Source organism: Dromaius novaehollandiae, chromosome 1, assembly GCF_036370855.1.
Source record: "Dromaius novaehollandiae isolate bDroNov1 chromosome 1, bDroNov1.hap1, whole genome shotgun sequence".
NCBI classification, from domain to species: Eukaryota; Metazoa; Chordata; class Aves; order Casuariiformes; family Dromaiidae; genus Dromaius; species Dromaius novaehollandiae.
The window spans coordinates 87,187,760-87,200,791 of NC_088098.1; the positions used below are offsets into that span (position 1 = coordinate 87,187,760).

Here is a 13,032-nt window from a genome sequence, read left to right on the forward strand (position 1 = left end):
AGCATGCTGTCTCATAATTGTGTGGGAAGGGCACAGGGAACAACATTAACCTTGTCCCCCTTGATTAACAGCACTGTGATTTCAGGTGATAAATTTCCCTGGTATGGGACTATGAGAGAAATACTGGTGTTCAAGGTCAGATTGTATCTCCCTCTCACTCAATCATTTCTTTATCCCTCCACCCCCTCATACTATCAGAACTTTCACTATATAGGCAGTAGGATGGGAGGCTGGGGACTATATTTCTGCATTCTGAAAGACATTCAGGAGAAGGGAATAGAGGCAGAAAGAGACAGGGAGACAAGGCAAAAGGGTGAGACCTAAGACAAAACTGGGAAAAGGAGGGAGAAATAGATGGCTGACTGGAGAAGAGACCCATCTGGGGTGAGACTTCTAACTTCTATTCCTTTCTTCTTCTCATTTAAGACCCTATTTTGGGCTGTAGCTGTAGTTCCATGCATCATGAAGGTGTCCTGCTTGAAGGAGGCACAGTGGAAACGGCACTTTTGTGTCCCTCTAGGGACTGTAGTATGTGAAGAATGAACTACTATACAAGCAGGTGCAATACCTTTCCTCTTGTGTGCTGTGGGGCAATGTAGAAACTGTCTTACAGAGGCCTTTGCATCTTTTGTTCATTCTTTCAAGAGGTTTAGGTGCACCCGTGGGGTTGTGAGAAGTCATATCTACGGGGAGTCCATGTTTGTGACTAGCACAAAGATGGTTATTACATCTTCCTCTGTCCTTCATGGTAATCTAAAATAAGACTTTTGTGCTGGTCTCCTGAGTCTATTGGTAACCTCCCAAGCAACAGCAATACCACCTTGCTGTGTCCTGCCAGAAGGGTAGTGCTAAGTCTTGGTAGCAGAAAGGAGGCACGGCAGAGAGTAGGATAGATGGGCAACAGAAAAGATGTATAGAGGGAAATAATGGCAGCAAATTACAGAAAACATGAAAGGGGAGGTCTGAAAGCACTTACGCAGCCATAGTGCAGAAAGACAGATCTTTGCGGTTGTACTCAAGATCCTCTGTGCTTTTGGGACTTTGTTGGTCTGAAAACATGGATAAGACAATAGAGCTGGAGCAGTACCTTTCATTAGACTAGCTGGGTCAGCTGGATAAAGAAGACAGGCTGTTGGCCCTACAAGTTCTTCTTTGAGTCTAAAATAGAAGCAGCATAGCTCAAAGCTAAATAAAAGTTGAGAATAGTTGCTTTGAATTTAACTGGATCACTATCAATCAGTAAGACTATCTGTGATGAAGGTTGTTGGTACCTTCTGGAATAGAGAGGATGTTAGCAGCACCAAGAGAGCTGATAAAGTGCTTATCTTTAGGTGAAAGAGAGGAAGGGGTGATTTATAATCTGTGGAATATGATAATATTAGTGTGCGGAAGATAGGCAATAATATGTCATAAAGCAAGTAACTCTACAGATAGCATATATTTTGTCATTCACTGGAATTGTGAATTTCATTTCTCAGTCTTGTCCTTGGAAGACAATGTCTGGGTAGAAACATCAGAGGTGGAGAGACTGTTTGATGAGAAGTACTCTCCCATGGAGAATTAGATAAATGTTAGGTCCTTAGCTGCACGTGTAGGAATGTATACATACACCGCTGTGTGCATAATGATTGTTCAGTTTCATCTGCGTAGTTATCAGTCTACCATTTGGTGCACTGGATGAGGTGTATTACACTACAGAAAGGACAAGTGAGGATACATAGGTTTTGTGGGTTGTCCTTCTCATGATGATAGTAAAGGTTTCTTGTTCCAGTAACATCTAGAGCCAATTGGTGAATGCTGGGCCCTGGGGTCCTTCATGCTCTTAGTGACAATTTGAGTGAGGCTGAGACCTGTTTGGAGGCCGAAAGGGACAGTATTGGAAAATATCTTTCAAGGTAGGATCATCTTATTTTAGGATATAATTATATCATGATTTTCCTTGGGAATTCCAGAATAGGATCATACGTGACAGGCAGTAGTGCTTGGTTAGCTAGCAATAGGAGGTTCTTTTTCTACTGAAGCAATTTCTTATGTGCTATTCATGCGCCTCTTGAAAGATGAGAGCTCGAAGAGTGCCCCTCTGAGTAAAGGTTCTCTTTAGTTTACTGAGGTGGGTGTGATTAGTGTTCTCTTTCAGTATATGTGATAGTGACTGAGAATCTGGTGCTGTATTACAGCTTTGATGTTTGCTGGGGTTAAGAGTGGTTGGTCTTTACGTTTTCCATATAGGGTATACATCTCTATTCTATACACTTTTTTCTATATTATATACACTATATAATATATGCTATACACCATTTTTAATGTAAGCCAGAGTGTCTAGATATGTGACGTTAGTCTTCCAAAAGCATCTTGATAGGTTGGGAATGGTTAATGAATTTATGGTGGACATCATTGAAGGTGTCTGGAATTTCTGTGCAGATAATAAAGACGATATCTGTGTACCTTGGACACAGTTACTTAGAAACTCTTCGTTAAAGTGGTTCATGTCAAGTTTTGCCTACTGACAGGCCACAGTCTTCCTGGAAATATTGCTTATTGAAGCTAAATTAGGTGCTGGTGAAAATGAAACAGATGAGCCTAAATGCTCAGGACCAGCACGGATCTGGCTTTTGTAAGTTTTCAGAGCTTGCCTGACATGCCTTGTGCTGTGGGCTATTAGTGGACAGACTAACAATATCCATAGTGACCATATAGGTATTGGTGGGGAGGTGAGGAGGTGGTTTATGGAGGAAATCAAGTACATCTTCCTCTTGAAGACTTTCCTTGTAGCGTGCACTGGAGGATCAGGCAGAGTGAGAGAAAGCAAGATGCATCTCCAGGAAAGCTGCTGCAGGGTTTTGCCAAATGGAACACTTTGGAGACACTAGGTGCTGTGAGGTTGCTGTGTTAGACCAATGAGAAGATGTTTAGCCTCTTTCTCCCATCCTGCCTATGAATCTCTTCGCTTGCAATGTGAAAGTCTGGGGATCCATAATTCTGGAGAGATGATAGTTTCTGCAAGAGGAAGAAGAGAGTTAGTAGTAGCTCTTTTGTGTTTGTGCCTGAGGCATGTGGGAATCTTACTTTTTTGCAAACAATTCCTAGGATCTTGAACTCACTTCCCTTTGTTGATTAATAGCCACTAAAAGCCATGCAATCACAAGCAGGCCACTGACAGTATGGGAGGTGTCTCTAGGCCATGTTGCTGTAGAATGCTTCTCATTCCTATCACTGTTTGCTAGTTCAATGGCCTTGGCTGAGCTCATTGCTTTTCACCTGGCTGAGAAACAAGTTGCAGATGGAGAGGGGAAACTGTTGAATGCTCTCATCTGTGGAAAAGTGAGCATCAAGAAGAAAAATTTTCTGCATATACCCATAATTGAATGCCCATAGAGTGATCTGGTTGCATCTTCTAAAAGTGTTCATCATAAGGACAAGTGGAAATGCTGGGATTTAGTAGTAATGCCCAGCAATTTAAAGAGGTGATGGAGTTCTTCCTTAGGACTTGCTTTTTTTGTGGACTGTGGACTTGAGACTTAGCAAAGGTGTCTTGGGACACTAGATGTGCACCCTTCTTTTTCTGTCTCGCCATAGCAGCTGGCACTGTCATCTTTATGTGAAGGCTGGTGTCTGGGGAGAGAAAGAGGAAACACACAGAATTTTGTTCCCATTGCATATATGGCTTGCTCAGGACAAGTGAGATGTGCAGGAAGAGATCTCCTGGAGAAGTACTCTTGCTTCCTCCTGTCTGCTTTGTGATTCTATTTCTAGCTCTCTCCTTCTTACTGCCTTCTTTTCTCCCCCTCCCCCTTCCCTCTCCTTCAGGAGTCCCCCATGGCACACACCTGATATTCAATCCTGGTGGAGTTAGTGCCTTTTGCTCAGATCAGATGTGGCACTGGGGAATCGTGTGACAGAGGAAGGTTGCTATAAATATAGTTAAGCCCTGCAATCACTGCCTTTGGGCGGGAAGAGGAGAAAGTGAGAGACACAAGGAGGAGGAGGGGCAGAGAGAAAGGGTGTGCAGGAACAGGACAAGTCGGAGTGGTGTGAGGAGAAAAAGAAAGGAAGGAGGGAGAAGAAGAAAGAGTGCAGAGGCCATGCTCAAGGCCAGACCATGAGTTGGTTCTAGGTAAGGTCTAGAGTAGCAGCTCTGTTACAACTGAGCATGAGGAAGAGAGTAAAGGCATGGAGAGCTCAGAGCACAAGACGCAGGAACCCAGATCGAAATCAGCTTTGTGGGGGGGCACACCGCAGTACGACTATGTCCGCTTTGAGAGATGCACCCATTACGGGATACCTTTGGAGGCAGGACGCGAGGCCAGGGGGACAGGGGACGACCTGCACTATCTGGAGAACTCTCTCAGCCACCCACAGGTAGGGCTGGATAATGGGGACTTTTATGGCAGCACAGGTCTCATTGGGAACGCACAGACTCTTGGGGCTCCTGGGATGGTGCTGTGGAGTGCACAACCCTGTCTATTCCCAACCCTCCCAACTCTTCCCCTCTCTTCTTGGCTCCCAGGTCAGACATTGGCTTTCACAGTCATGCTTACATCCAGGAATACTGCTGGCATTTCAAGTCAGGGGTTATTTCCATCTGCCATGGCTAATAAGAGAGTTAGAATGGGCAAACTGGGATGGGGAATCAACCCATTAATGTACTTATAACATCAAAGAGAAACCGAGGCTGCTTTCAGCTTCACTGTGGTATTAAGTAGAAAAACAGAAGAGTGAACAAAAACAGAGAAAACGGAGCTGTATAGATAGGTATCCATTGGCACAGCTGTGTAGACAAAGTCTTACAGAGCTCCATTCTGACTTTTTCCTGAGCAAAGAGCAGTTTGTGCTCACAGACCCATACATGTATATTGATAGTTCTGGTAGCTTTTTGGGAAGGTTTAACCTTTACACCTAACCCTTACACCTGACCTGACTCTTGCTCTGGTTCACACAAGTAGTGGTTGCAGAAAAAAATGCTTGGGACATAAATGGACTCTGGCTATGGATTTTTTTCCCTTGTCCTCTGTATCTCCTCTACCTCTCCTTTGGGACAGCCTCCTGCAAAGCGCAGGGGTGGGAGGGTGAGTTTGCATCAGAGACTTGGTGTCTTGTTTCTTCGCTCAGACTCTGCCCAGGCTAAACTGACATAAAAGGACATTATAATGATGAAGGAACTAGTCCAGTGACGAGAGAGAGAGAGAGAGAAAATATGTGAATGTGAAATTCAGACAGGGAAAATATGAGTGGAGGTTTCTTGAATCCCCTTCCACAAACATTTAGGTGAACGATTGGGGATGGGGGGTGCATAATCTCTGAAAGAGTCTTGTGATTCGGTGATAGGAACAAAGCATATCTGCCCTAAAGAAAACCTCTTCTAGTAGATAAGCATCCCAATGGGGATCATGTGTGCCACATTGTGTGGATTTGGGAGCCAGCCCTATGGCCATATTCAGGAATTTCTCTTCTGAAACTAGCTAAAACAACCGAGAATTTGCAAATGTCTTCTACACTAAACTGTTCCAAAGCCATTCACTGGCTGATACGGAAGCAGCAGCCAAAACTGAAAGGTGTCTGAAAAGAGGGCTGACTTCAGTAGCTGGCAACGGTTTGGCTGCAGCAGCCGCCCTAAGTGGATGAGTGCTGCAGGATGAGCATGGGTAGGTGACATGATGGAGGGGTGCTGAGGTCCTGCCAGCAAATGGGATATGTTGGAATTCAGTGCTTGAGGAAAAAGCATTTGGAGTGAGCAGAGCAGGGACAGCCGCTGTCACCCAGCTCCTTTAAGAGCACCAGTGTCACCTCTGATGGTTAAAACCAGCAGTGGTGGCCCTCTGCCACCTCTGGCAGTACCCACTGCCACAGGTGGGGCGCCCAGGCTGGGAGATGCAGCCCTGGGGCAGGAGAGGCCCAAGTGAGTGGCTGCTCATGAAGAGGAAGTGTCCCATCTCCATCAGCCATGCCTGAATCCAGAGCTGGCTCTAGGTAGGTGTCACAGCTCTGCTGGGAGGATGGCACATGCCTGGCATGTGGAGTACAAGTGGAGCAATGTCTAGGGCCTGAGGGTTGAGGCGAGATGCACCTTGTGTTACAGGGACCATTAGAGAGTTATATGAAAGGGGGCTGCAGAGTACAAATTGTTTCTCCAGTAAAGCACGTCCATGCACAAAATACCCCAATTTACATATATCCACCCCATCTGATATTCCCAAATGCCTAAGACTGCTCTCACAGGCAGGCACAGATGACATAGTGAGGCAGTACAACCTACCTCCATGCTCTTGCTTCCTGGCACTGGAGTGTCTTTGCATTCAGCTACAGAGGCATGCTGGTCACATGAATGTAGACAATCATCTCCTGCACAAAATAGCGGGCCATCAGATGCACTCCCCATGCATATCTTCAACCAATAATGTCCTCAAACAAGCATTCATATGTGAACATGCTTTGCAGTCTTGAACTGGGACATACACAGATTTACTGAAAACATGCCTCAGAAATATATTTACGTAAACACTTGCATACATATATATGAACATTATGTTTATGTATACAGCCTTGTATGCAGACACATTCCTGCAAAACCAGGCTTGCTGTGCATATATATATATTGTTATGCATTTGTGTACATGCAGCTGAAGTATAAATATGCATGCTAATGTACACATCTTGTACAAACATGCACACTTATGCTATTTACATGGAAAACAACCTGCTGCACGTTTTCATCCATTTCCATGCAGAGTAACTCTTAAGATTTCTTTCCCCGCTGTAATGTGTGAAAATACCTGGCAAGAGAGAGATTTTAGAACCCATATGCTAAAACCACTGCCTGTTGTTCTAACAGCTATTCTGTCATTTTCTTGTGCTAGCTATTGTCTTGTGTTTTACACGTAAGTTGGATCTGTGATTTGACTGGGTTTACGCAGGATCCAGTACAGTGGAATCTTGGTCTTTGACCTTGGATCTTCTAGTAGATCTAGCAGATATTAAATAATAAAATAATAATAATAGTAGATAATAATTACTGACAATTAAGATAATTAATAGATAACAGGGATACAATAGATGGTAAAATATACATCGATAAAATATACAAACTAGTACATGGTAGAATTTGGGATTTTTTTTCTTTCTATATCAGAAGTAACAGCCTTTCCTCAAGCAGCTCCAAGTTGTGAAGTATTTAGGGTTATGTTATGACTGCAGAAAAGGTGTTTATGGCAGTGAGCTCCCTTAGAAATGCACAAGTGTAATGCGAGGGACATGTAATGGGTAATTAAGCAGTGCAGTATTATAGAATAACAGACTCACAGAAAGATTTAGGTGATTAAAGACCTCTGGAGGTCTCTAGCCCTAACACCTGCTCGCAGCAGGGCTGACTCCAAAGCAAGATCAGGTTGCTCAGGAACTCGTCCAGGCAAGTCCTGAATATCTCGAAGAGTGGTGATTCTCCAGCCTCTCTGGGCACCTTGGGAGGGGGAAGATGGGGATATGTTTTCCTTACACATAGTCAGACTTTCCCTTTGTTGTAAGTTGTGCCTGTTTCCTCTTGTCCTGCATTGTGCTCCTCTGAGAAGTCTGGCTCTGTTGTCTTTCTAACCCCACCTTTAGGTAGAGGCAGTTGATATTAGATTCCCGCCCTTTGCCTTCTCTTCTCTAGGGAAAATCATTATTTACTTGCTGTCCCATCGCACCCTAGATCCTCACATGTGCCTCCTTGGATCTATGTCTAAGCAGTTGAACCTAGACTTTCTATATTCTATATTTAAATTTACTTTTGAAGTGTGGTTTTTGGAGGTCTTAACCTTGTGATCAAATATAGCTACTCTTTTGCTACCTGCCCATAAAGAACTAAGAAAAATTATTTCAGGAGTAGCAGCATGGCCGCAAGGCAGGAGTGAGAGAAATGAGCAGTCTATAAAGCCCAAGGCTGCCACAATGGCCAGGAGAACATTAGAAACAGTATGCACTGGCAGTGTTGGAGGGAGGGAATTCAGCACTAGAGTATGCTGAGTAGAATATATTGTTTAGTCTAAATGACATGAGAAATAGCGTGGGCTGAGAGGGGAGAGAAGTTTTATACGGGTGTTGAGCATCACAGCAGCTCCTAGAAAAGTCCTGAGATCATGGTGGTGTGTATATTTTTACCCTGAGGTTCTGCGCAGCTTTTTCCCCCAGTAACTCAAGCAACAAAACTTCCCCATCTTTTTGGGAAGACAAACCCTGCTGTTTTACAGTTCAACATTAATAAATGTTTCCTCCCTGAAAATGAACTTTACCCAAGTTGTGCTTTCTCCCTGGATTGTTTTTTGTTTTTTTCTGTCTCTGAATCTATTTGATCCCAAATTCTCTCTCAGATCTCAGATGCAGCTGCATTATCCCCTTTCTACAGTTGATGTCTGAGATCATGGAAGTCCCAAGGGAACATGAGCAACATCTCCTATGTCACTTAGAAAGGAGATTAAGCAAAGCTGTCAAGTGTAAGCATCTCCTAAACACATGTAGTAATACTTCATATGTCTCAAATGTCTTGTGATTGTCCAGCTGAAGTGTTTAGTTTTGCTGATCTGAGCATCACTTGCTTTCCTCCTACAACCACTCAGAAAATCTTAGAGAAGCAGATTTGTGCTGGGGAGGAAGCAAAGGGTCACATTCTGGCAGCTGTGAAGTGCCAAGACCACAGGTCATGCATCAGATGGGAGCTTTGAACTCCAAGGTATTTCACTGAAGCGCACGTGAAGGGAAGAGGCTTATTCTGAGTTTTTCAAACAAACACCTCCCCCACCTACACCCTGAAGGAGGGAGTTAGGATGGCTGCTCCTCAGGAAATCTGATAAATGAACAAGTGGGCATAGTCAGGATCCTTCAAGCTTCCTTGAGATCCCTTTGTTGAAGAGAAGGCACAGCTGTCAAGTTTACTGCAGATCCATGTGCAAAAATGTCATACATGTTCCTCAGTAAGCTCATGTAGCTACTTGTGAATTGCATGTGACTAAGTGCATTTCAAGATTAATATCTGATGACAATGACTAGATTAGGTAGTTAGTAATTTCAGAGGAGTTGGAGATATGTGGGCACTTAGAAGGATGGTTTGGATAAATAATGGGAGGTAGTGTGCGGTACCCCCGATAACTCTGCGCTGATGCTTCTTCTTTTCCACTGTGTACACCATCCATGGCTGCATGCCTCATTAAGCATTCATTGGCAGGAGGATGAACACTTGCAGGCCATTCCTGCAGCCTGTTTGGTAGCATGATACCTCACTAAACCTTCAGAGATGTTTGACAGTGTTGCCGCAGTATATGAGAAAGCCCTGAGGGTGGCAGCCTCTTGTGAGCTATTTTAACCTTCTGTCTCCAGAGAGCCTGTTTAATCTCTTTCCTTCAGACTCTTTCTGAGGATATTAGAAAGCAATTAGCATTCTGTGATCATATCTTGTACTCCAAAAAAGGAAATGCAAAGATTTAGGAGAGATGGGGAGCAGGACAAATGGAGGAAAACCTAACAAAGCCCCACCCTAGACAATTTTTCAAAAACTAAGAGTTAGCCAGACCCATTCACAAATAGGCTGTAGGTACCTACAGTGGCCATGGTCATCCCCAAGTTCCTAGACCAGCTGCCAGTGGACATTGATCCATTAATAAGTCTATGAGTTTAGTGTCTGTAGAATAAATCAAGTTGTAAGATAAGGTCAGAAGTTCTACACACAGTTGTAATTCCTGCAGTATTCTTTAAGGAGAAAAAATCCTGTGTTCCTTCATTACTGTGCAAGAGCTTATGGCATTAGTGACTGAGTAGCATATGAGGCATCACAGAAATACCAGTGGACATCTGCATCTTTTGAAAGCGGACATACATTTAACTATCAGAAATTTCATGTGCCTTTAGTATATCTGATATTTCAAATTCACCTGTTTCCTTTTTCCTCACTGTGTAGTATCTGACCTTCTTTTAGAGCTCTCAGCTTGCACTGCCAGCTAGAACAAACTAGAGTAGCTAATGACTTGTACAGAAATCATGTCTCCGTGTCAGTGGGTTAGGTACTGGCTGGTCATGCTGATCACGGTGATACTTGAGTGAGACAGGCATGCTCAAAGCAGGGTTGCATTGGATCCCTCAGAGGCAAAGATACTGTTTGAATCCCAAATGAACCTAGTTGAGGAGGAGGATGACAAACAGTTTCACTGTTGCAAGAAGCTACCTCATCTTAGCCTGTGTAATTAAACCCACCTGGCTTTTTCCCCTTCCTCCCCTTTTTTTTTTTGATTGCATGATTAAATTCTGACTAAGGTCCTTTGGCAGTCTGACCCAGAGAGATCTAAGTGGCTTTTTTACAGAGAGAGCTTTCAGAACAGAGCTGCACTCTGTTTCAAGAGAGAATGCAGCTTTAAAGTCATTGTTAAAGTCAGGTACAGAGAAGGTTGGTTTGGTACTGGTACCCTGATATAGAGGGAAGAGAGAGCACACTGCTGAAGATCTTTGCTGCCACAAAAAAATATCCAGATTCTCTCTGGAAATTAACATGTTAGCTGTGCATAACAAAAGGTTGGGAAGCTCAGTCAGATGTTCTGTCCCAGACCTGACTTTGTGTATAGGAGAGCCTAAGGATATTCTCCAGCCACTAGTATTTGTGCTATGTACAATATGCATGCAGAGCAGCAGGTTAGCTGCTATGAGTATGAACAAGACTGTCTTCTTTCACTGTATTAGAACCAGAAAGGAAAAAGAAAGAAAGATGAGTTACCTCTGTCTGAGATTTCCTGTGTCCCTGTGTCCCTGCCTGGATACGTGTGAATCTGTACATCTGACTGTTAGTAGATCTGCCTTATCATCTTTCATGCTGTCTGTGAAGGGGTATTGGCCTTAACTTTTCATTTTGATTTCTCTTGCTTTCTGCTCCTTTAGCTTTATGGCCAATACACAGACCAGATAACTGACTTTGCAGAGAAGGAAGCAGCAAAACTACTGAATAAGAAACAGGTGCAAAAGAACAATGGAAGACCCCTGAAATGTGAGAGTCAAACAGAGATCAAAGAAGAGCACTATTCCAAATGTCAAGGTAGGGACAATTCATCTCCACTTACACTGAGACCAAACATTTGGTAGGCCAGTGAGAGACACGGAGCTTAAACAGAGCAAAAAGACAAGGAAGTTTTGACTGGGGAGAAGTGAAGAAGGAAGGAAAAGGAATCATAGTGGATTGAAAAGACATTTCCAAGTCCTATTTCACGCTAGAAATATCCCAGATCTGTTTGGAAAGAAGTTGCAAGGTAATCTCTCCTTCTACAACAGATCTCTGTAACAGGATGAAAAGAGCTTTCTTGTGTCAGACTTTTGCTGTTTATGTCCAAAAGGTTAAAATCCCCCCCCCCTTTTTTTTTTTTTTTTTTTTTTTTTTTTTTTTTTTGAAACTGCAAAGCACTTTGCAGGACTGTGTAAGGTGGGGGTGAGTGCCAGTCCTTCAACACTATGCCCAGAGTTCTTCCAAATTAATCCTTACTGTTGTCAGTTCTCAGCACAAGAGAGGAGAGACAGACACAGGCTTCATTTGTGTCCCTTCACTGTTTCTGGTTTACTCTCTCCTCAACAGACTGTGCTAGACGCATCCAGAAGTATGTTACCAAGAAACTTGGAGAGGACTGGATTTTCTTGATTCTGCTGGGTCTGGTCATGGCACTGGTGAGCTGGGGAATGGATTATGCCAGCGCAAAGAGCCTACAGGGTGGGTCCCATTCAAATGCTGCAAAAACACATTGTAAATCTAATTAATGTTTTACAAAGCCCAGCGACCAATGTTCCTCCTCCTCTAATGTCAGTGTTCCATCCTCAGTCCTTGCTGCCAGGGAATTTTGAAGTACTTGCAGCACAGTAGAAAGGAGGTTAACTAGGGCATAGCTCTTTAAAGAGATAGTAGGGAAAACCATGGAAGGAAGTGGCCATGGAGCAAAGGATATGTGTGTGAATCAAAGACAAACTATTATTTTGGCTTCCGTTCCCTCCTCCTCCCTAGTAACTGTAGGACCACAGGGAAGTAGCAATCTGGTCCTTCCTATCATACTGGTTCCCATCCTCTTCAGGTTTATGTGTTTATTTTCACATGATTGAGATGGAGGAGAGGGCACTAGCTGTTGATGGACCACTTTATTGTGATCCAGGGCACACATAAGGCCCTCATGCTGCCAAATGAAGATCCCCCATTCGGTGATTCATTCCCACAACTATATGCAATGTATCTCTGCTAATGCCACATCATGATACAGGTATTAATACTGACTGCAAACAGAAGGCTGTTTCTATCCATTCTGTCAGAATGCCTGTTTTATCTGGAAACCTGTACTCCAAGGCATTGCCCTGCTTCCCTTAGAAAACTAGGACCTTAGGATAGCATTTCTCAGGGAGATTTAGTATGGGCAGGTTTTGCAAGCATATGATTCCTTGATGTTTAGCAAACTGTTTGGAGCAGCTGCAGTTACTGACTTCTTTGCTTGTCTGTCAACAGCCTACAAGTGGATGTACAGAGAGCTGCACCCGAATGTTGCTATGCAGTATTTGGCATGGGTCACATACCCACTTGTTCTCATTCTGTTTGCGGCCATTTTCTGCCACCTCGTCTCCCCACAGGCTGTTGGTGAGGGCAGAAGGCATGGAAAGATCTGTTTCTGTCTGTCTCTTTTTCTTGCTCAATTTGCTTGTTGATTGTTTCTTCATTCCCTGTTCTGTTGCTGTTTTCAGGGTCTGGGATTCCAGAGCTGAAGACAATTATGAGGGGAGTGGTCCTCAAGGAATACCTCACTCTCAAAGCTTTTGTGGCCAAAGTTGTGGGCCTTACAGCTGGGCTTGGAAGTGGCATGCCTGTGGGGAAAGAGGTGAATGTTGCTATTTTCATGTGCAGTGGTTGCCAGGGTCTGGGAGGTGGGAGGTGTTATCTGTGGAAGGAGAGTCTGTAAATATTTTCTTTCTTTTGCCACCATTCCTCTTCTCAAGGCTCTGTTCTTTCCAGCAACTCTTATCTCCCATTGGCCATTTTCCTTTCTCTGTGAAAGGCTT

The 13,032-nt window shown here is 43.7% G+C and overlaps 1 protein-coding gene across 1 annotated transcript in view; it reads left to right on the forward strand.

Moving 5' to 3' along the window:
• Positions 1 to 254: 254 nt before the first annotated feature.
• Positions 255 to 13,032, forward strand: part of CLCN1 (chloride voltage-gated channel 1) — a 42,448-nt gene continuing 29,670 nt past the window's right edge. Inside the window, exons 1-5 of the mRNA XM_064518996.1 lie at positions 255 to 384; positions 10,891 to 11,044; positions 11,576 to 11,707; positions 12,485 to 12,613; positions 12,718 to 12,851. Of these exons, the coding sequence (XP_064375066.1) occupies positions 355 to 384; positions 10,891 to 11,044; positions 11,576 to 11,707; positions 12,485 to 12,613; positions 12,718 to 12,851 (579 nt within the window). The 5' untranslated portion in view covers positions 255 to 354. The remainder of the gene's footprint in view (positions 385 to 10,890; positions 11,045 to 11,575; positions 11,708 to 12,484; positions 12,614 to 12,717; positions 12,852 to 13,032) is intronic.